General features: G+C 42.3%; 1 protein-coding gene across 3 annotated transcripts; it reads right to left on the minus strand.

Annotated features, from left to right (window-relative positions):
- Positions 1–2,352: 2,352 nt before the first annotated feature.
- SPERT (spermatid associated) lies at positions 2,353–14,585 on the minus strand. 3 transcript variants are annotated; one of them, XM_011974590.1, is made up of 3 exons: positions 14,394–14,585; positions 14,014–14,094; positions 2,353–3,730 (listed from the first exon to the last, which is right to left on the minus strand). In XM_011974590.1, the coding sequence occupies exons 1-3, from the start codon at positions 14,466–14,468 to the stop codon at positions 2,540–2,542; spliced, it is 1,347 nt and encodes a 448-aa protein (XP_011829980.1). In that variant the 5' UTR covers positions 14,469–14,585; the 3' UTR covers positions 2,353–2,539. The 3 variants fall into 3 exon arrangements, with proteins under 3 accessions (XP_011829980.1, XP_011829982.1, XP_011829981.1); XM_011974592.1 differs by lacking the exons at positions 14,014–14,094; positions 14,394–14,585 and adding exons at positions 13,283–13,363; positions 14,348–14,384; XM_011974591.1 differs by lacking the exon at positions 14,014–14,094.
- Positions 14,586–21,617: the final 7,032 nt, after the last annotated feature.

Genomic DNA, 21,617 nt, shown 5'->3' on the forward strand with positions numbered 1-21,617 from the left:
AGAGACAGGGTTTCACCATGTTGCCCAGGCTGGTCTCAAATTCCTGGGATCAAGTAATCCACCCACCTCAGCCTCCCAAAGTGCTGGGATTACAGAGGTGAGTCACCACTCCTGGTCCCAAAGCCACTTTTAAACTTAATTTTCAGAGACCAGGGTTACTTGGCAATCTGATCTCATAGAAGGAATTTGAGATCTGCAGTCATTTGGTATACATTGAAGTCCCTGTTTGGCTCCTATTAGCTGCAATCCCTTGGAGTTCCTGTTTCCATTTCTGTGGAAGAAATGATACTGCCTTCCTTACACGGCTCTGAGGATTACTGGAGGTCATATCAAGTGAAAAGTGGGGTGCAAAGAGTTCTGTGGATGTGGGTGACTGCTTTTGGCTTGTTCAAGTCTCAGAAATTTAGCCAGCATGAATAATGGATGAGGAGTGATGATATTCCAGTCTCAAACTCTTGTCTGTCTCAATATAAAGATCAGTTTTCCCATCAGCAAAATGGGTAAACTTTCCTTAACATGTGACTACTCATTTATCTTCATTATTAGTGAATGGAGCATTACACTGAGAATCAGAAGGCTTAACTGTCCTATACAGTGATTCCTAAACTTTGCTACATATTGGAATCACCTGGGGAGCTTTTAAATGCCCTGCTGCCCTGTCACAGCCAATATCAATTAAATCATAATGTCTAAGGTGGGGTCCGGGTGTATTTGTCAAAGACCCTCAGGTGATTCCACTACACAGCAAAGTTTGGGAACCACTGCCCAAGTCCCTTTTATAGTCACCTAAGGGTACCTTTCAATTTCTTGGCTTTAAAGTATGTCCAACTTTGAAATGGACACTGAAGCCCAGGACAACAAATCTTGAATCTCTGCACCTGCTCCTCAGTAAACCTGACAGCCAACCACCCTCCTCTCTTGCAGCCAACTGGTAAGTGTGAAACATGAGTAAGTAGAGGGAATCCAGGGTTAGGGAAGTGAGCCTGGGGTTGGGGAGAGCACAGGGCACTCATTCCCAAACTGGGTGAACAACAGAGAAAACACAGAAAAAGATTTCAAGATCACATAAAATTGGGTAATTATGGGTTCACCCAGAATAAGCAGATTACTTCACTGTAGGACTTGTTAGAACCTTTAAATCAGAGTACGATTATGAATCTGCCGGAGGGGATTCTAGCAGCATTTCCTCTGTGCAAACCTTTTATTTTCTCAGTGTTTTTCTAGGACTTGTGTTTCAATCAATGTTACTTGGAGAAACATATAGCAGTGTTGAAATTTGTCCCCCAGGGGACATTCAGCAATGTCTGGAGACATACTTGGTTGTCACAGCTGGGAGCCAGGTGGCTATTACTGGCATCTAGTGGGTAGAGGCCAGGGATGCTGGTAAACATTGTGCAATGCACAGGACAGCCCCCATCACAGACTTGTCCAGCCCCAAATAATAATGGCACAATTGAAAAGCCCTGGCTTAGGGTAATTTCTTCCCCCATAGACCTATCCCCACTCCTATAGCCTCAGAAATTGGAGATGATGAGGGAGCAAGGAGGATAGGAGAAAGAGAAGAGGAGGAAGAAAAAATTAAGGAAAAAAAGGAAGAACTGAAAGAGAAAAACAGAGACAATAATAAAGGCAGAGGTAAAGAAGAGACCAGGGGAAAAAAGGAGAGAAGAAGTCAGATTCATAATTGTCTTGAGAGCAACCAAGATTTTCTTCAGTAGATGAAAGGATAAACTGTGATCTATCCAGACAATGGAATTTTATTCAGTGCTAACAAGAAATGAGCTGTCTATGAATCTATGAAAAGACACGGAGGAAACTTAAATGCATATCCAAGAGAAAGAAGCCAACCTGAAAACGCTCCACACTTGGCGATTCCAACTATATGATATTCTGGAAAAAGCAAAACTATGAAGACTGTAAAAAAGATCAATGGTGGCCAGAGGTTGGAGGGGGAGGGAGGGATGAATAGGCAGAGCATAGAGGATTTTTAGCGATAAAAATACTCTATATGGTACTACATATACTCTATAATACTCTATATGGTACTACAATGGTGGCTACATGTCACTATACATTTAATCAAACCCACAGAATGTACAGCACCAGAAGCAAACCTTAATGCAAACTTACAGACTTTGGAATGATTATGATGTGTCCATGTAGGTTCAAAGACTGTCACTAGTGTACCACTCTGGAGGGATGGTGATAATGCGGGAGATTATGCATTTGTGGAGTGGGAGTCTATGGGAACTCCCTGTACTTTCTGCTCAATTTAGCTGTGAACCCAAAACAGCTCTAAAATATTGTCTATCTTTTATGAAACAAAGAAACCCAAAGAAAAAGGCAGCATGCTGGTGTCAACTGGCCCCAGCCTCCTCACACCTTTATTAATACTCTGAGTTTAGGAAGGCCACTAACGCTGCTTTTCAATAGGTACGAACTGGTTGGGAAAGGCGAGGACGACAAAGGCAGGCAGGGGATTCTCTTTTGCCCAGTGTTCGGTGTCCCAAACTCGGCGTCCCAGTGCACGGCGGAGGCCTCAGACCCTGCTGGGCTTCTTGGGGTCCTGGCTCCTGCCCGGCATGAAGGCGTAGAGCTCCTCGATGAGCATCTCCATGCGCGCGGTGACCTCGGTCACGGTGTCAATGACCAGCTTCTGCTGCAGCTTCAGCTTGTTGTTCTCCCACAGGGCCTTGTTTTCCTCCTGGAAGCCCCTGTGCTCCGCCCGTAGCACCTGCAGGGTCCTGTTCTCCTCCTGCAGGAGCCGGTTCTCCTTGAGCAGGGCCTGCAGCGCCTGCCTCATCTCTCTCAGCAGCTGCAGGGGCTGGCAGCCGTCGGGCAGGCCCGGGCCCGCCTTGGCCTCCTCCTCCCCGGAGGGCCCGGACATGTTGCTGACCATCTCCCGCAGGGCGCGCAGGGTCTTGGAGTCCTCCTGCGGGGCGGGGGGCCCTCTGGGCTCCTCGAAGTGGGAGGAGAGGCCGGAGCCCTGGTCCTGCAGCAGCCCGGGGCTGCAGGGCTCCTCGTGGGGCGAGGGGGCGGGCTTGCTTTCCTCGGCGGGGGCGGCTGCGTCCTCTGTCTGGGTCCAGTAGGCCTGTTTCTGCTCCAGCAGCTGCTGCAGCGCGCGGTTCTCCTCCCGGAGTAGCTGCAGGGTGCTGTCCTCCTTGCCGCGGGGCACCTGCAGGGCAACGTGGTCCTTCTTCACCACCTCCAGGGACGCGCTGTCCTTTTGCGGCAGCGGTGAGGGGGGCCGGCTCTCCTCCCGGCCCAGCGAGGCCTTGTGCTCCTCCCAGAAGACCTGCAGGATTTTGTTCTCCTTGCGGAGCATCCTGTTCTCCTCGCGCAGGGCCTTGTTCTCCTCCCGCAGAGACTTGTTCTCCTCCTGCAGCACGAACTCCTTGGCCAGCCTCTTGTGGTGCAGCTTGTGGTGGAAGGAGGCGGATGGGGAGAAGTAGGGAGACTGCAGGAGGCAGTTCTCATTCACCCAGCGCCCGTCCTGGAACACGAACATCTCGTCGCTGAGCTGCACCCGCGGCGGGTTGTAGTCCAGCTCCAGGTCGGCCTGAGACATGGGGCGCTCCATGGGGTCTAAGGGCACGGAGGAGAAGCGGTTCAGCGGGTAGGAGTGCTGGCTCGCCATCCTGCGGCTCAGCCGGGGCAGGGCGGCCTGCTGCGCGCAGCGAGGGATGCTGTGCAAGTTGTGGAGCCTCGGGAAGGGCTCGGCTGTGCCCCTCTGCGGGAGAGAATGGGAAAGGCCAGCGTTAACGATGGGACGGACACACTCGGGGCTGGCTGACAAAGTAAGGGGCCAGGACATCCCCGGATAACCCCGTCTGATTGTCTGGCCTGGCCACATTGGGCATTTTTGCTTCTTGGGGTCCTCACAAGGAAATGTGGCGGATCCTTGTCATTCCAGTGAGCTCCATTCTATTAAGTCATCTCCAACACTGAATTACCAAATATAGAACCATTGCTCCTATGGGCAATAGAGGGCTACATTCCTGGGAGCCTGTGGTCACAATTTTGTCAACCAAACAATATATAACCTAATTTAGTGCTTATTGTTTATTGATTAACATCGAACTCACGTCAGCAACACTGTTACGCATGCCCAAACAAAACTTCTCTAGCACCTGTGTTTTCTCCATGTGGCACAGCGTAGCCTTCTTATGATTGGGAATACTAGACAGCACTTGACTTGGAATGGCGCGGAAGCCATTTTTAACAGCAAAATCACCAACAAAATGCACAAGAAGGCAAAAAAAAAAAAAAAAAAAAAAGTGGCACTAGATCGACTGCGCAATGGACCCTATTTTCTAGCCTGAGAGCTGAAACAAGAAGGCTCCTTGGCTGGGGACTCAGCCTTACACAACTCAAATTTTCACCTCTCTGTGCATGTCTGAGAATTGCCATAAAAGTGCTGTAAGTATTGATTTGGTGGATACACATTTTAGCAAGTAGGCAAATTCACAAATATGGAATCCATGAATAATGAGAAACAGTTATATATTATGGAGGTCAAAAGCATTGATTTTAGAGTCAACCAAATATTTTGAGTCTCTGCCTCACTACTTACCAGTTAACAAGAATTTGGGCAAGTTATCTGAGCTTTAATTTCCACAATTTCAAATTGGGATAATTGTATTTACTCCTTGCCTCATAGAGACATTTTTAGGATTAAAAAAGGTAATGTACAAAAGCACTAAGCATGGGCTCTAGCACATTCTGTCACCCTAAAGGAGAAACAAACACTGTTCTCAAGGGCCACTGCCCACAGGTGTGTACTCTCACTTAGCAAGAGCAGAGAAGCAGCATGAATCATCCAAACAGTCACCCAAATTGCTGTGTCTGAAATGGAGGTGCCATTGATCAGCCCAGCCTTCTCTCTTGCCCATCTGGGCATATCCTTCACTCTTAGCCACCCTTGAGTCTTTTCTTCTAGCAGCCCCTTAAACATCCACTCCAGCTTCCAACGCAATGCTAGACTCAAAGCAGAGTCTAACTAATAATTATGGAAGAAAAGAAAAACCATCCCAGACATATCACTGAGCAATGAGCATTCAACATGTGGTGATACAGCCAGCCAAGGACCCTGAAGAATTCATGATGGTGGCCACAGACCTCAAGACCCCAGCATAAAACGGGGTTCAGATCCACAGAGCTTAACTCCAATGAGTTGGTAGCTTTCACACATCCCAGTACAGAAGAATAACCCCAGTGAGTTTTAAATGCAGATTTCTGAGCCTCCCATTGTGAGTCTGATTCACTCAGACTGGGGTGTGGCCCAGGAATCTGCATTTCTAACCAGCTCCCTCAGGTGATCCTGGCTGCAGGTGGTTAGGACAGTTCTAAGTCAAGTAGAATATGCAATTTGCTTAGGTGAGGGTTGCACCAGCATTAGAGACTGAAAGGTCACAAGAATTTTCATCCTCATTTTGTCACTGATGGGCACTTTGAAACCAGAGTGCTCTCTAATCCTCTTTGACCCCCAGATTTTCACGAGTGAAAAAGAAGGAGTTGGGCTCCATGATCTTAAAGGCACCTTCCAACATTGAAAAGCCAATGAAATATACCTGAAAAACGGAGATAATATGTGCCCTGCTTAGTTCACAACACTGTTGTGAGGATTAAATGGGAAAATGCAAAAATATTTTTAAAACCAACAGTGCCAAAGAACCGTAAGGTATTGTTATCAGAAAAAGTAGATTTCACTAATGCAAGAATTATAAGATGTATTCAAAAAGAAGTGAGCAAGTGGATGCACACTGGAGAAGAGGCAATGATTGCAGCAATGAATTTAAATAGAAAGATCATGATAGCTACTTCCAAATACACCAAAAGTGCTTCATCCAAGTACATCAAAATGCTCTCCAGATATCAATTCCTTATGTCTTAGGTTATTTTCACAACTGCGCAGATAGAGAAAATAAAAAACAAGTCAGGCTAGCTACATTTTATATATGTCTGTATGCGTATGTAGAGAGAGAAATACAATTTGCATGGTATATAAAGTTGGTTAGAATTCTTTAAAACCTAAAGAGCTAGATAAATAGAAGATGCAGTTCTATGCCATTAACTTTGCAATAAGCACATGTCATTAACTTTGTAAGGATATGCTCAATCTTCCAGATAGCAAGGGTATGCGGGCATTCTGCAATCGGAATCTTATTTAGTTTTAAAAAATTCAGCCTCCATGGTTTTCACATTTCTCAATTGGGAAAGCAGATTGGCTCCCATAGCTGTCTGTGATCAGAATGCACCTCACGGTGGATAACCTGGACCATTTTCTGGTAGGTTTAAGGTCCTAAGATCCAGGATTTCTGGGAAGATTAGTCAAAGCCAATAAGGTGTGAATGGTTTTTTTTTGTTATTATTGTTTTGTTGTTGTTGTTTTGAGACGGAGTCTTGCTCTGTTGTCAGGCTGGAGTGCAGCGACATGATCTTGGCTCACTGTAACCTCTGCCTCCTGGGTTCAAGCAATTATCCTGCCTCAGCCTCCGCAGTAGCTGTGACTACAGTCGCGCGCCACCATGCCTGGCTAATTTTTTGTATTTTAGTAGAGACGGGATTTCACCATGTTGGCCAGGATGGTCTTGATCTCTTGACCTTGTGATCTGCCCGCCTCTGCCTCCCAAAGTGCCGGGATTATAGGCGTGAGTCATGGCGCCCGGCAGGAGTGAATCTTAAGAGGTCCTCTCCATCCCTGCACTAGAACCAATGCTTTATCTCAGCAGGATTTGACTCCAGAAGCTATCAGCATGGAAAAATGTGGTTTTAGTCAACATGTGCATCCCAGTCCTGAGAAGGAAAGGGAAGAAGGAAACAAACATTGAGCCTCGATTTCATGCTAGGCCCTGAACTGAGCATTCTACCTACTAAATTCATTTATCCTCACTACACTGACATGTAAGATGTTATTACTATTCTTATTTTACAGATGGAGAAGCTGAAACTCAGAGAAGTTAAATAACCAGCACTAGCTCCTTCACTAAGACACAAACCCACTTCTGGCTCCCTGACCTTCTATGTGTGAAGTACACACATGGGAAACCACCCTGGATTTATCAAAAGACTTACAGTGCTTTGGGGATCATTATATCTTTTCCTTCACTTTTTATGATGGAAAAGTTCAAACATACACAAAAAGAGAGAGAATAGTCTAATAAATGTCCATGGACCCATCACTGAGCTTCACCAAGTATCAAATCAAGGCCACACTTGTTTCGCCAGGCCTCAACCTGATTCCACAACCACTCCCCTGCCACTAGGTTCCCTTAAAGCAAAGTGACATTGTGTCATTTTATCCACAAATACATAAATATGTGTCTCTTTAACAGAATCACAATACCATTATCATCACTTTAAAGTGTAACAATTATCCCTCAATATCTGCGAATGCTGAGTCCGTGTTCAAATCTCACCAATTCTCATTTCTTTTTAACAATCATTGTTTTTCAGCCAGAGAGGCAATCTTCTTGATCCAACTAAGGGTCCAAAGAAAAATCATGGATGCTTTCTACCTGCCCATGTTTGGCCATGATGGCTTTTAATTCATGGCATTCAGCTGCCTGTGTTCTACATCCACCTTCCAAACTGGGTATCCAAGGAACATTCTGCCGTCCCTCAACAGAAATACACTAAACAAAACATTAACGTGGTGGATCCCTAGCCACAGACACCCTGGGTGTTTGGGCCCTTGTCCTTATTTACACATTCAGGTGACCTTGCTCATATCCACTCACTTTCTGACCTTAGTTTCCACTTCTGTAAAATGAAGGATAAGAGTCATTATCTCTAAGTGTTCTCTTGGCCTATCTCTGGTCCAGTGGATTTGCATTTGTAAATTGGCACCACTATGACCCTAGCAGCCCTCTTTTACCAACCTAGTTGGCATCCCGTCCTCTCCCCTAAATGGCCACCTCTTCCTGAGCAGGCTTTGTGCCCTCTCTTCTTCCATGCCCACAGCACCTAATCCAGGAAATGCTGATGGACTAATAAGTCCCCTTTACTTTCTCAACAGGAAACCAAATTCTTCTCCAACATCTGAGTCCTGTTATCTTTCCTCCTATCCCCAGACAGGACCAAGAAAGTGGTCAAGTACAGTGTTTCCTCATGGCTTAGTTTCTTAGAATATTTAAAATGTTTTCAGTAGTCATATTTATTTTAATAAGTAATGGGAAAACATACCTATATTTAATATACAGGCATTTTTAGGTATGAGAAGGTTCATGATTGAACTTTGGGAAAACATTGATCCAAAACAAACTTGTTTTTTCCTATGGTATTTCTCTGATTCTGATCAGAGCTACCTGGATTTAATCCTTAAAGGAAAGCTCTTGGCCTTGTGAACATTCTTCACCCTAGTCATGTACCCATTCAAGATGTTATTGCACCAATTTTTCCCCTACATTAGCGTCAGTGAATCAACTAACATTAATTTGGCATCTACTGTGTTCCAAGCTCACAGACCCTGCCCTCAGGGAATTTCCAGTTGATTTGAAGAATCAGTGAATAGCACCAATTACTTCTTGGTGCAAATGAGAGAAGTCAAAATGTAGGAAGCATTAATGCAGGCAGCAAGGTATGGGGAATAGGGGACTAGAAATGATAACATCTGAAGAGAGTTCTGGCTCTGCACTATATGAGTGCATGACCTTTATAGAGTCACTTCATTTCTGTGCCTTAGTTCCTAGAAAATGTGGATGTTGACATGAATCAGGGCCAACCCATATGTTTTTGAAATGCCCAACTCTAGAAGGGCACTATTCACTGTTACTGCAGTGCACAACCTGTACAACCCTCTATACAATGTCACCAACATCTGACCTGCTTCTCTCAGAGGGTTCATTGTTCAGAAATAAAAGACTTGGAACATTTTCTTTGTTTATAAAGAGCTGCAGACATGCAAGAAGGACTACTGCTTTTAGAAGAGACATTGCTTAGCATTTCTTTAGAGAAAGATTATACAGAACCAGAAAAAAAATAACACCAAGTGACTATAATGTGTCAGGTTATATGCTAATTGATTTCTGTATTCATATGTAATATCTTACCCAAAAGAACTGGCATGATTCTGCATAAGATTACATAGCTGGTAAAGGAGTGGAACCAGGGTTTAAAATCAGGATATTTGACTCCAAACTCCATGTTTATTCTAGCACTTCACAATGCTCATTTTATTTTGCATGTACTAATACCATTCCTTTGCAATGACTCTCTTACAACCAGGCCTCTCCTCTCCCCATATGAGTTAAGTTGCAATTATCTAAGCACAGTGACCTATCCCTTGTTTTTGTGACATCCCAAGTCTTGGGAATTAGAAAGCAAATTTCACATTCCTTGGCAATAACTGAATCAACCAAAATACACTGCAAGATTGGGAGGAAATACTAGGTTGAACCATAAGAAACTGTTAACATTTTACCATTTTTGGCCTACAAAAATGGCCATTTCTTTTGCCTTAATATATTTAGTGTATTTGATAAAGCTATGTCCTCATTTCCATTCATCCTTTAAGACTTTAAAATAGTCCCAGGGCAAAGCTGTTACGGTATGATGTAAAATCTATAAGCATGGAGTTTTCCTCACGTGAATTCCACAAACCCCTAGGTTCATCCATGTACTCCCTTAGAGGAAGCTCCCATCACCCCCTGCACACAAGCATGCTAGTGGTCCATTTCATCATCTTGAATATATAATCCAATGAGGGTAAAGGCCCTAAATTTCCAGTAACTTTGGGCTCAAAAGTCCCTCCTTTGACTGCTCTTGAGTAAGTCACTTTGCCTCTCTGAATGTCACCTCTAAAATAAGCCTAAACATGACCGCTCTGCCTACTTCCTGGGGTTGCAAGAGGACAAGAAAGTGGTAGGCAAGCTGTCATAAAAACTAAACAGATGGGAAGTTCTACTGGTAAGGTTTAAACATACCCAGCCTAAAGTGCTATGCAACATGGAGTATATTTCTTTACAAAAGGGCTACCCAAAAACTGAGCATCTGAGTTCAGCGAACATATGCAGTTCCAGGATTCCAGACCTCCTTGGCCTGTGTTAGAAGCCAGTTCCTTCTCAGTAGGACTCCTTGACCAGTGGTATTACTGGATTGGTTTCATGGGCCAAGCTAACCTACCCTGATATCCTTTAGCCTTTGACAAGAGGTCTTTGCCAATACAAGCCCCAAGAACACCCCAGTAATGTTCTCCTAAGCCTGGGAGGTACCGTCTATGTAGCATGGTGCAACTGACCGTGAAAAAAAAAAATGTCTATTTCCTGGTCTCTAGGAAATGCCCTCACATAGAGATCCACTAGGTAGGAAAGAAAAAGATTGGCTTCTTCATGGAAGAATGCGATATGAAGCTGATGCAGAAGGGGAATAAGTTGGCCATGGGCTCATCACGCCTTCCCATCGGGTGCTAGAAAGGTGCCAGGAGACTCTGTCCTCTGGGGAAATATGCTCACAGCTGTAACCCAATGATGCATTAGTGCCAGGGATCCAGGAAGGGCCCTGGGCACGAACATCGCCTTCACAGAAGCCTGAAGTCCCACCTGTGGATTAGAATTCTTTCTTAGCATTAGGTCTGGCACCCTCCCTGGTAAATGTAAGTGGTCCTGGAAGGAAAATGCCTGAAATCTGCCAACAACTGTGTCTTTGTCAGATCACCAACCTGGTGGCAAGTGAAGAACATGGGGGAAGGGGACAATTGAAAGAAGGGAGGCAAAAAGCAAAGGCCAAAGGGCAAAGGGAAAAGGGGAAGTGAAAGGACCAAAATCCCTTACTGGTGCTACAGGACTTGTAGCAACAGGTCTCTCTGGATGGGACCTTCTGAGGTGGAATTACTGGAGTTGTGGTCTCCCATCCAAAGGGTTTGGGGATGGGATTGAACAGCAACTAGCCAGGCTTAGCTGACACACTGGCGCCTCTCCACCCCTGAAAAAATGTGGCTACCACAGCCCAGAAGAGATGTCCAAACACTGCTGATAGAGTCCAAGCCTGGTGACTGAGTTTCTTAAACAGCAACTTTGCCAACATTACTGAGGGTTACTATCAGAGAACATTCAGCCATCTGAAGTACTTTTAAAGCATGTAAAGTTGAGAGGCCCCAGGATTCTGGAAGGAAAAGCCAAATATGCTACTGATTTTCATATGAGATGACAAGGCTGAGTTTCATTATCATTATTTTAAATTAATTCACCTCCCCGGTGCCATGGCAAAGTCAGTGGTGGTTTTAATAAATACTAACATGTAAAAGGATAATTCACAAGGTAAATGTGATCGATGTTGATAGAATTACAACGTTAACAGCAAACAGGATAAAGAAGATGTCATATGTAGTATGTTTGCATACTGTTTAACAGAGACTCTCGTGAAATCTTCCTGGGAACCGTTATTCAAATTGGCGGCGATCTGGGTGCTGTCAGCAGGAATTCACTGCTTCCGAGGAACAAGCCCAAACAAAGGGGAAGGAGAAAAGGCAACTGGGAAGGATGAAGGTGGCACCAGTGTGTGCTATTGGAGCTCAGTCTGACCTGGTGTAGCTCGTTCGTTAATGATCTAGGAGTAAACAATGCCTTAATGAAATTCACAGAGCATGCTCATTGGGGAAATGTGAAAGTCTTTGAGAACTGAATCATTACGTGCAAAAGGAACCAAGAGATCAGCTAGCTTGGGCTGGAAATGGCATTGATGGCTTGCAAGTTAATGTGCTGGAGGGAAATAGATCAGAAAACACAAATACTTAATGTGAGGAAGAAAAACGGGAGATCAATGAGTCCTGAAAAGACCTAAGGGTGATAACAAGTAGTGATCACAGGCATTTGCAATGTAATTGAGAAGCCTAAATGCACAGCAGGACTGGGAGCTGGAAAGCAGAGGCACTTTCTAGAGACAGAGCTGCTGCCACAAGTCCTTTCTGAAACAAATGGAAAGTGGACTCCATCCCAGAATAGAGTAGCTTTTGGCAAATACATAATAAGAAGCCCAGAGATGAGCGGTTAAGATGCGGGGAGAAGACTCCATCTCCAAAGAGCAAAAGAAGAACCACAGAGCTAAGATGCAGCGTGGCCCAGCTTAGTGGCATGTGCCCTGGTATAGCGGAGAACATGGGCACTGATTGGAGTTCAAGCCCCTTCCTCCATCTCTGCCATTACTAGTGGGGTTCCTGGGGTTGCCAGTTCCTGTACCTGTAAAATCTCTACCTCACACTTACTTGGCACCGTGCTCAACACATGATCGCACTAACATTCAGTCGATATTTCTTCCTCTCCTTGCTTCCCAGATCAACCCTGTCCCCTAAGCCACGCACCATCTCATCTAGGGAGGCCGAGTGAGCACATTGGTCCCTCTCGCAGCCCTGGTGGTATTTTGGTTCAGATCATCTACTTGTAGACACCCACACCCGTCCCCAGAGTGCCAGTCTTGAGCATCCTGACAGGTGTCCAAAACCTGGTGCATGGCTTGTGCCCTCTTGGCAGGTGTATACACCTTCCCGTGAGAGGTACACGTGCCCAGACAGGAGATATCCTCTCATTCTTCACCCACTCTTCCCCCACAGGACCCCAGCAGCAGCACCAGGTCCTCCAGAACAGTAATCAGGCAGCCCCAAGACAAGCTTGAGCTGTCTTAAACCACATTCTCTTCTCTTTGATTGCTGGGCTGTTTCTGGGAGCTGGGGAGGGAAAGTTACGGTAGGTGGTGATGGAAACATCATTCCAATTTCTCTATCACATGACCACTACTCTTTCAAATCCTATCCCCTCCTTCACACCCACCTCTAGGTTGGCATCCTCTGCCTGACCAAGTTTCTTAAACACCAACTTTGCCAACATTACTGAGGGTTACTATCAGAGAACATTCAGCCATCTGAGGTACTTTCAAAGCATGTAAAGTTGAGAGGCCCTAGGATTCTGGAAGAAAAGATTGGTTTACATGGGCCATGAGGCATCACAGCAGTAACACCCACTCTTGGGGAAGCAGTGGCCAACACAACTCCCTGTGTATTTCAGGTGGAAAGAATCAGGCCCAAAAAGATTCCTACAGCTTGTTATCCTGTCGAATGATCAGGGGGAAGTTATCTTATATTCTAGCTAAGATTCAAGTCATAGAAAAGTGACTGTTCATTACAAAGTTATAAAGATAATGTGAAAATAAACATCCAGGATGTTTTCTTCTTCCATATGTTTGCCTCCCACTGAACATACTTGCCTAGATTGTTACAATTATATATCTGGAATGCTCACCAGTGGTCAATCCTCCTCCTACACATCCCTGGACAGAGCTCTCAGATAGTTACCTCTGCTTTGGATTCCTCCATCCTACATTTCAACCCCTCTGGTTGCATGGCCCTGGTCTTCCAATGAGGCCTTAGGTGACTCTGGAGAAAGCAAAGCCACCCCTTTGTGACATAGCATCAGTAGACACAATTCAATCAAGAAGACTCCACTAAGGAAAGAGCTGATTTCAGGCAGGAGGAGACCTGAGAATCTCTAGCCTGTGAGGACTTCACCAATTCATTGACCACAAAAGCATCTATGCCCATGGCCCCTACATCTGTCTTTGGTGCATAGCAGGGCTTAATTCTCTTGACAACTCCAAATAACTCTGTACCCCTTTGTCCATGAATGAGGTTTTCTTCTCATGGATTCATTCTTATGCATTTGATTCCAAGTCCCAGTTCTAATTCTCCTCTAGAAATCCAAAGTGAATGCACAACACTAAGCACCAAAAGGTCTCGTTTTGAGAAGGTTGGGTTACTTCAGAGTATCATAGAAACTTGGAATGTTAGGACTGGAAGTTCTTACCAAACCATCTGACCCAGCCACCTCATTCGTGGGAAAAAGAACCCAAGGCCCACGGGGGCTATGTGGCCTTCCCCAGCACGCTGCCTGCTGGCAGCCAACCCAAACTAGAACCTGAAGCCCTATCTCTGCTTATTCTACAACATCTTGCTAGAGTTTTGAAGGAGGAGGTAGGGGGTTTTTCTGGCTAACACCGATAGGTTACATCCTCTGTGATTATCCCTACCTGAGGTAGAACCACATTGATTGGAATTTCTAGGCTTTCAGATCTGGTATCTCTTTTTCTTGTAAAATTTGGCCTTGAGTGCTGTGGAAAAGAGAAAAGAAGAAGATTGCTGCTTCCCAACTCATCCTCTGGGCCTCAATTGCTCACCTAAAAAACATAGAACTTTCTACTCATTTATTTCCCTCTTGTCAGTTATGTACAATTATGAAAGTCTGGAAGAATGTGTAGACGATATCTGGCAAGATGGTTTATCAATCTCTGAACAGATATTAAGCTAGATATTATAGTTGATGTAAAAGACTTTTGAAAGTCTTTGACGCGGAGATAACTGTACCTGCTTGCCTAAGATGATTATTTCTATCTCAAGTAAAAAGCCATACCAATGTGAGTTGCCAGGTATAGGTCCTATGCAGAAGTTGGTCACCAAAACACTCAGAACATTCCAGAGGTGACATCACAAAACAATAGGGTGTTTTTCAGGGCTCATGGTTTCTGTCTGAGCATCACAGGTGGGAATGAGGCATCTGACAGGCAGGAAGAGCCTGTGGGGGCTGTGACTACTTGGCTGGTCAGGGTCAGTGTGACACACAATAGCTCAAACATTAGCCCCCTGTTGGGTCATCCCAGCTGCCATTTGTATTCTCACTGCCAGGCTAAGTTGAGACCCCTAGTTTCTCTCCAGAAGTGGCGTCTTCTTGGAGTTCGGTCACTCAAGAAGAAGGAAACACAAACTGAACTCTTCCCACACCAAGCGAGAAAGTGTAGTCTGAGGTGTTTTCTGACACTACTCAATTCCTTAATTCTCTGACATCAACTGTGTGCCCTACAATTCCATTTCATTCTGATGCTATCTACCTGGAGTTAGTGTGATAGAGCTGAAGGGGCTCACTGCCCAATGCAATAGAAGCCAATACTAAAACACTACGTTCTTTAAAAAAGAAAAACTTGTATATTCAAAGTCAACTCCCAAGGAGACAAGAGTCAGACTCAAACCGGTCTCTCGGTGCTGACATTAAGGCAGTATTTTTATTAGAAAAGTTTCCGGGGGTAGATTCCGAGATTAGTAGGTGATTGGTAGATGGAAATGGGAGATCTGGAAAGTCCCAAAGAGTAAGAAATCAGTAACTAATAGAAATTTTTGAGTTTCGGGATAGCAGATAAGAAAAGAAATTTAAGCTGCTGAAACTCCCTCCACTTGTGAGATCTAGAAAAACCTGGCGGAAATTGGTTGGAACCAAAATGGCTGACTGGAGCTTGCACACAATAAGCTTGCTGATGTTGTAGCCTGAATTTCCACCACATGTTTTGTACTAATTCCCCCTGACTTTGCACATGCAACTCAGGAGTTAACATGAAGAAATAATTGTGCATGCCCAAGGACTTTCCAGACCTCCCTTTTCCTTGCACCAATCACCTGCTAATCTCAGAATCCACTCCCTGAACCTTTTCTAATAAAAATACTGCTTTAATGCCAGCACAGAGAGACAAATTTGAGCTTGACTCCTGCCTCCTTCAGAGGTGACTTTTAATATAAAGCTTTTCTTTTTTTCAAAAACTTGGTGTCAGTATTGGCTTCTAGCACATTGGGCAGTGAGCCCCTTTTGCTTGATAACAAACTAGAACCCCAGGTGAGACGAACAGCCTGTTCAAGGTACTGTTGACCCTAGTGGTGTGCAGGTCCCCTGCACTGATCCTGAGTGGCCACCTAGACCAGTGCGTTCAGAGGCTCAACTCTCGGGTTCCTGCTTCTCTACCATGGCACTTCAGGCTCCCTTGGCATTTTTCCTTTGGAAAAAGAAATTGCTTCTGGATTAGACATCTTTCCGGTGAGTACCTTGTTAATACGCACCTGTACTTTTAATTGCCTTTGAACTCATCATAAGGACTGTGGGTTCAAGTCCCACCCTGTGGTTTAGGATTATGGATGAGAGTCCCACCCTTGTCTAGGATTGTGGGTTTGAGTCCTACCCAAGGGGGATTCTGGTCAGGTTAGAGTCCCAAATCTGGTGTATGTTCAAGTCACAAAGAATTAAGGCAATACTAAAAAGCTGCAGCCACTGAGATAATCTAGTCTGGTTTGATTTTTGTTGATCTGTCTGTATTTTTGGTCTGTGTATCAATGTTTGGCTTAACAGAGGTTAAAGACTGTGATGGCTACAGCAGAAGCCTTATAAGAGCTCCAGACTAGTTTATCCGCACACTCAATTAGAACAAAGCAACTCCATAAACTAGAAAACCCAAGGAAAAATAGCACATGGAAAAAAATTACGGTCAAACCCTTTTTCTTCTTCTGTCCCTAAAGAGTTGCCATATAGTCTTCTAAGTTATTTGCCTGTCTTTTCTTCCGACTACTTTGAATCTGCTGACTCTTCTACTGACGTTGAGATAAAACTTACTGTTCACGGTATTACTAGTTTAAGGTTACTGGCTGAAGAAAAAAAAATGAAAGAGGTCTTTTAAAATCAAAGTGCCATGGAAACTGCTTTGCTCATCAGGGCAAATGAAGTTTAGCTATGTGAACAGGTTCTAATTTTATCAGGAAAATAAGTTTGATCCAACTGTCTTGTTTACGCATATACATGCATTATGTTATATGTTGTTTCTATATGGTATCAAATGAGCTTATAAATAAAAGAGTACTGATACATTAAATAAATAAGCCCAAAAGCTTTTCAAGTTCATGTGACTTCAATAATCTTTGGAAAATAAAACCAATTTAAAATTATTGATAAAATAAAAATAGATATGTCTTCAGAATTGTCAGCATGTGATTTTGCCTGTGTTTACTGGTCAGCTGATATGTGCATCTGCTAGTTATTTTAAGATGTCCAGGTTTGGCACAAAAGTCATGAAATTATAAACCTAGCCAAAACAGAATAATCTTTGTTTACGTGATTCTTTTGATAAATAAGACTAATATTATTGGTTTAATGACAACAATGAAATCCTCTGATTTATCAGCAAAATATCCATGTATTTCACTTCAAAGTTCTTACTTAGGTGAACACCTGATATTCACAAGCTGTGAAATGGTTAACAACGAAAAAACTTAAAATGATGACTAGGTTTGTCTAATATCTCTGTTCTCGTAACTAATCTAGATAAACTGTTAAAAACAAATAAATTAGATGAATGTAATAAATGAAATTCTTATGTTTTTGAAAATCTTGAAGTTATCATACTTACTGAGCAGCTGGGTCACTTCCAATTAAGAAAATGTATAAGGAAATGTTTCTAAAGGTTAAAAAACGGTTTTAAAATACATAAAATAATTATAATAATTATAATATTTTATCTATAAAATACTGATATATGACAGACAATTCAAGATTTCTTACCTCCTAGGTTCTTCCCTAAAATAAGGATTACTAAGAGTTAATACTGTAACTGATATATGTAATTGAAACTACTAGATACAAGAGAAATAATTCTATATCCAGAATGTATAAGAAAAATGGATGTGTTTTTGATAAACACACAAGAAGACAGGAATATGGTTTTCATTTAAGGGCAAGTAATTTTGCCTAGTTTAGAGGTTCTAAAGGATTGTTTTAAATTGAAGGAATAAAAAAATTATAGATAAAACTAAATAAATATAGAAAGTTAAAGAATGAAAATATAACAAATTGGAAGAGGTTATAAAAGGTTTACGGAAATCTTATCTTGTAATCAAAACTAACTGAGATTGAATAGATTTGTTTACAAGGTCTTATTAAAATTAGCTGTAATATTAAAAATGCACTAATACAAAACTAAAAATTTTGGTTAAAGTGACAAAATTTTTTGAAGTATTGATTTGCTCTCAATGATATTGCAAGAAATATTGACTTTAAATTCTAAAATTAAAACGTCAGATTTATATCTCAGAAGTTCGACTTTTCCTGTACCTTGTTACATATAAGTTGCAGATCACATTCATTCTCTTCTGTTTTTTTCCCCTTGAAAAAAACATATCTTTTTGCTTGGCTGGTCTGATAACTCTTCTTCAACTTTTTCATGAACTCCTACAATTTTTTACCCCAGCCCTAATGCTGTTCTTATGGCATAATGCTAACATATTTATCTTAAAGTTTAGAAAAGCAATGTTTTCCTCAAATGTAATATAATCTTATACTCTTGGCTTTATGATATGTCTGAATTATTTTGTATAACCAGGAAACCGCCCATGTAACTTCCTGTTACTTACTTTTGAGGTCCTTTGACTGTCATGCTAGTTAAATGAATAACTATTATTTTAAAATGACCTGTAGTTCGTTTTGATCAAATGTTCTGAATCTTTTAACATATTTGGTAGGATTTATCTGGTAAAATTGTATGGGAGACATTATCAAATGCTAAATAATACTAGATCTTCTTTTGGTTATGTTTATGGGTGTGCTATTGATATAAATGTACTAAAAATTACATAAATTTATAAAAGTCTCACATGCTATCAGTCGTAATTTTGATATGTTAAATCTTTTTAAAAGTTATATTTGTGTAGATATATTATTAGTAGAAATATTCTTAAGATTACATCATTATAAAAATCAGGTGGTCCTGATGTGATGCTGTCAGTCATGGTTCTGGTTGTTATCTTAAAATGCTACATATAATAGAAATAACTACATTTTCTTGACAATTGACAACTTTTATCAGGTTTTAGCCATGGCTAAGTTTTTGTAATCCACAGTTATTGTTTTGAATTCTTCGCTAAAAAGCTTTCCAATCAGCTACAACCCAAATTACTTTTCATGCAAAGGACTCTGATCAGTACTCTTAAACACAGATTTCTGATAACTTTGGAGATAATGCCATCAGACTAGGAAAAGTCTTCCAGGGCTCTGATTAAAAAGTTGCATGAGAATTGCTAACCCAACATCAAACAGAACAAGAATTAGCTACATGGGACTGAACTGATAGAGGACTAAAAAGATCTTTTATGACATTTTTATTTGAAACATTGATGATCTCTTATGTTTTGTTTTCCTGAGTCAAGAAAACATTTTCCTTTTGAACCGTTTTTAACTTACAACACATTAGATAAAATATACCTTTGTGAACAAAACTTTGAGGCATTTACCTTTCTCTCTGCTCTCTCCAGAACTTGGAAGCTGTTTGTGAGTATTCTCAGTTTATGGCAATATATTATTTGCATTAGTTTTCAATAAAAACCTATTTTCTTTGGTAATAGAACACAATTGGAGACACTGGTTATTTTACTAAGGCTTTGACTGGAATGACATGTTTTTAGGTATGACCAGAATGGAGGTTAACTTTAGAGCACCAATTAAAAAAAGCCCCTTAAAAAGACTGGCCTGGTAGCTGGTCTGTAAGGTTCCTTTACAAAGTTCCTGTCCTCGCAGTAAGTAAAAAATGTCACTTTCTGATAGGTCCAGCAACCTATTTTGGGACCCTGAGAAAAGAGGAATAACACATCCATTCATGCAGGTATTACAGGCACAATCTGACGGCAAATCCCTGGGTTGACTGATCTCAAGGCTTTTAAAAGTCAGAAATTCCTTATTTTAAAAGGTCCAGCAAAGCCCATTCGAAAACAAAAGCCTATATGGTGAATCATTATTCTTGCTGTACTTTATGCAAATAATCAGGTCAGGTATAATGAGACTAGAACTTATTTTACGTACAAATTGATCCTACAGTGATTTGTCTTTGGTAAAAACGGGGGACTGGAGAGAGAGAAATTATGTTCAAAAGAAAACTATAACACACCTGTCTCTGACCAGTGGGCCAAAGCTTTAACTTCTATAATTTGTCAGGGACCCTCTGTGCACCTCCTGGATATACTTTTTTTTTCAGTGTGTCAACCACCCACGGGCTTATGAACGTGCTGACAGCTGGTGCACGAGAGGCATTTGTCTGTTAGGTTATCTAGCTACTCTCCTTTCTATTTATATTGCCAGTGTTACTCAACACAGGACTATTTCCTTAAAATTATTTTCCAGGACTAGACAAACCCTACCAGCCAACCAAGGAGATGGAGTTTGGCCTATGTTTGGCAGGACTCTCTTGCCATGGTGGGGAGTAGACAATCATGAATATATGATTAGAAATCTGTCAATCACTCTAGGTAACTTAGCAAATGAAGCAGTTGAAGCCACAGGCAACCAACAAAAATCTTTAGCCTCTTCAGCCAGGATCATAATAGATAACAGAATAACCTTGAATACATATTGACGGGGCACTGACAAGTTTGGATAGTAGCTAACATATCATGTTGTATTTACATGAATACATCTCCTGAAGTTGAAATATATGTAGAAAAATAAGATAACAAGTTGACTGGTTACAGCAAATTTCTAGAGAAGAACCAGGTGCCAACTCTTAGGTTTAGTTTCCTGGATCACACACTGAATCCAATATATGCTGCAGGTTTATACTAAAAATGGGACTTTCTCTATTTCTAACACTTACTGTTGGATATCTGGTAATCAAATTCTGCCTCCAATGCTATGAGGCGGGCAGATCATGAGGTCAGGAGATCGAGGCCATCCTAGCTAACACGGTGAAACCCCATCTCTACTAAAAATACAAAAATTAGCTGGGCGTGGTGGCAGGCGCCTGTAGTCCCAGCTACTTGGGAGGCTGAGGCAGGAGAATATTGTGAACCTGAGAGTCCAAGCCTGCAGTGAGCCGAGATGGTGCCACTGCACTCCAGCCTGGGCGACAGAGCAAGACTCCATCTCAAAAAAAAAAAAGAAACCAACGTACTAGTAATACAAAATGTAATATTAAACCAGATATTAAAGAACATCTTCAACCTAATGCAAAACAATTTCATTTCTGAGGCCCAGACTTGTATCCCTAGTCAGCAGGAAGAAGTTAGAGTGGTTGTCACCCCTCATCCCTCACAATTGAGGAATTTACATAGAACAGGGGGAATTGAAACCATGCCCCAAAGAGGTAAAGAAATCAGCGGTTAAATTCTTGGACTTACAGGATAACAGATAAGAAAACAGCTTGCTGAAAAGCTGAAACTGAAGCTGTGCCCCAAAGCATAAGAAACCAGTAACTAACAGAAATTCTTGAGTTTGCCAGATAACAGATAAGAAAAGAAACAAGCTGCTGGAACTCCCTCCACTTTTAAAATCAAGAAAAACCTGGCTAAAATTGGTTAGAACCAAAATGGCTGACTGGAGTTTGCACAGAATAAGCTTGCTGATGTCATAGCCTGAGTCGTTTTATACTAACTCCCCCTGAATTTGCACATGCAACTCAGGAGTTAACATGAAGAAATAACTGTGCATGCCCAAGGACTTTCCAGACCTCCACTTCCCATGCACCAATCACCTACTAATCTCAGAATCTACCCCTTGAACTTTTTCTAGTAAAAATACTACCTTAAGGACAGCACAGAGAGACTCCTTGACTCAAATTTAAAAATCTTTGGTAATGTAATTAATCATCTTCTTTGTTTTACCGTAAGTGGATTTTCTTCAGTCAAAGCTGCCTTGCAATGTGGGTGTGGGACTGCAAGCAGGAAGTGATAGTGTCTCTGGATCTGCTGACCCTGGTCTATCTCTTGGAGTTCACTTTCAATTTAAAGCTTTTCTTTTGTCGAAAGCCCAAGGTCATAGTATTGGCTTCTAGCGCATCAGGCATCA

The sequence above is a fragment of the Mandrillus leucophaeus genome, unplaced genomic scaffold, assembly GCF_000951045.1.
Source record: "Mandrillus leucophaeus isolate KB7577 unplaced genomic scaffold, Mleu.le_1.0 Scaffold147, whole genome shotgun sequence".
In the NCBI taxonomy this organism is placed as follows: domain Eukaryota; kingdom Metazoa; phylum Chordata; class Mammalia; order Primates; family Cercopithecidae; genus Mandrillus; species Mandrillus leucophaeus.

Coding starts and splice junctions, on each gene's coding strand:
- SPERT (XM_011974590.1), bottom strand. CDS start 14,468: ATGTCACCTCTGGAATGTTCTGAGTGTTTTGGTGACCAACTTCTGCAT. Junction 14,095..14,393: donor ATACCTGGCAACTCACATTG/GTATGGCTTTTT, acceptor TCTTTTCCACAG/CACTCAAGGCCAAATTTTAC. Junction 3,731..14,013: donor TCAATGTGGTTCTACCTCAG/GTAGGGATAATC, acceptor TCTCTCCCGCAG/AGGGGCACAGCCGAGCCCTT.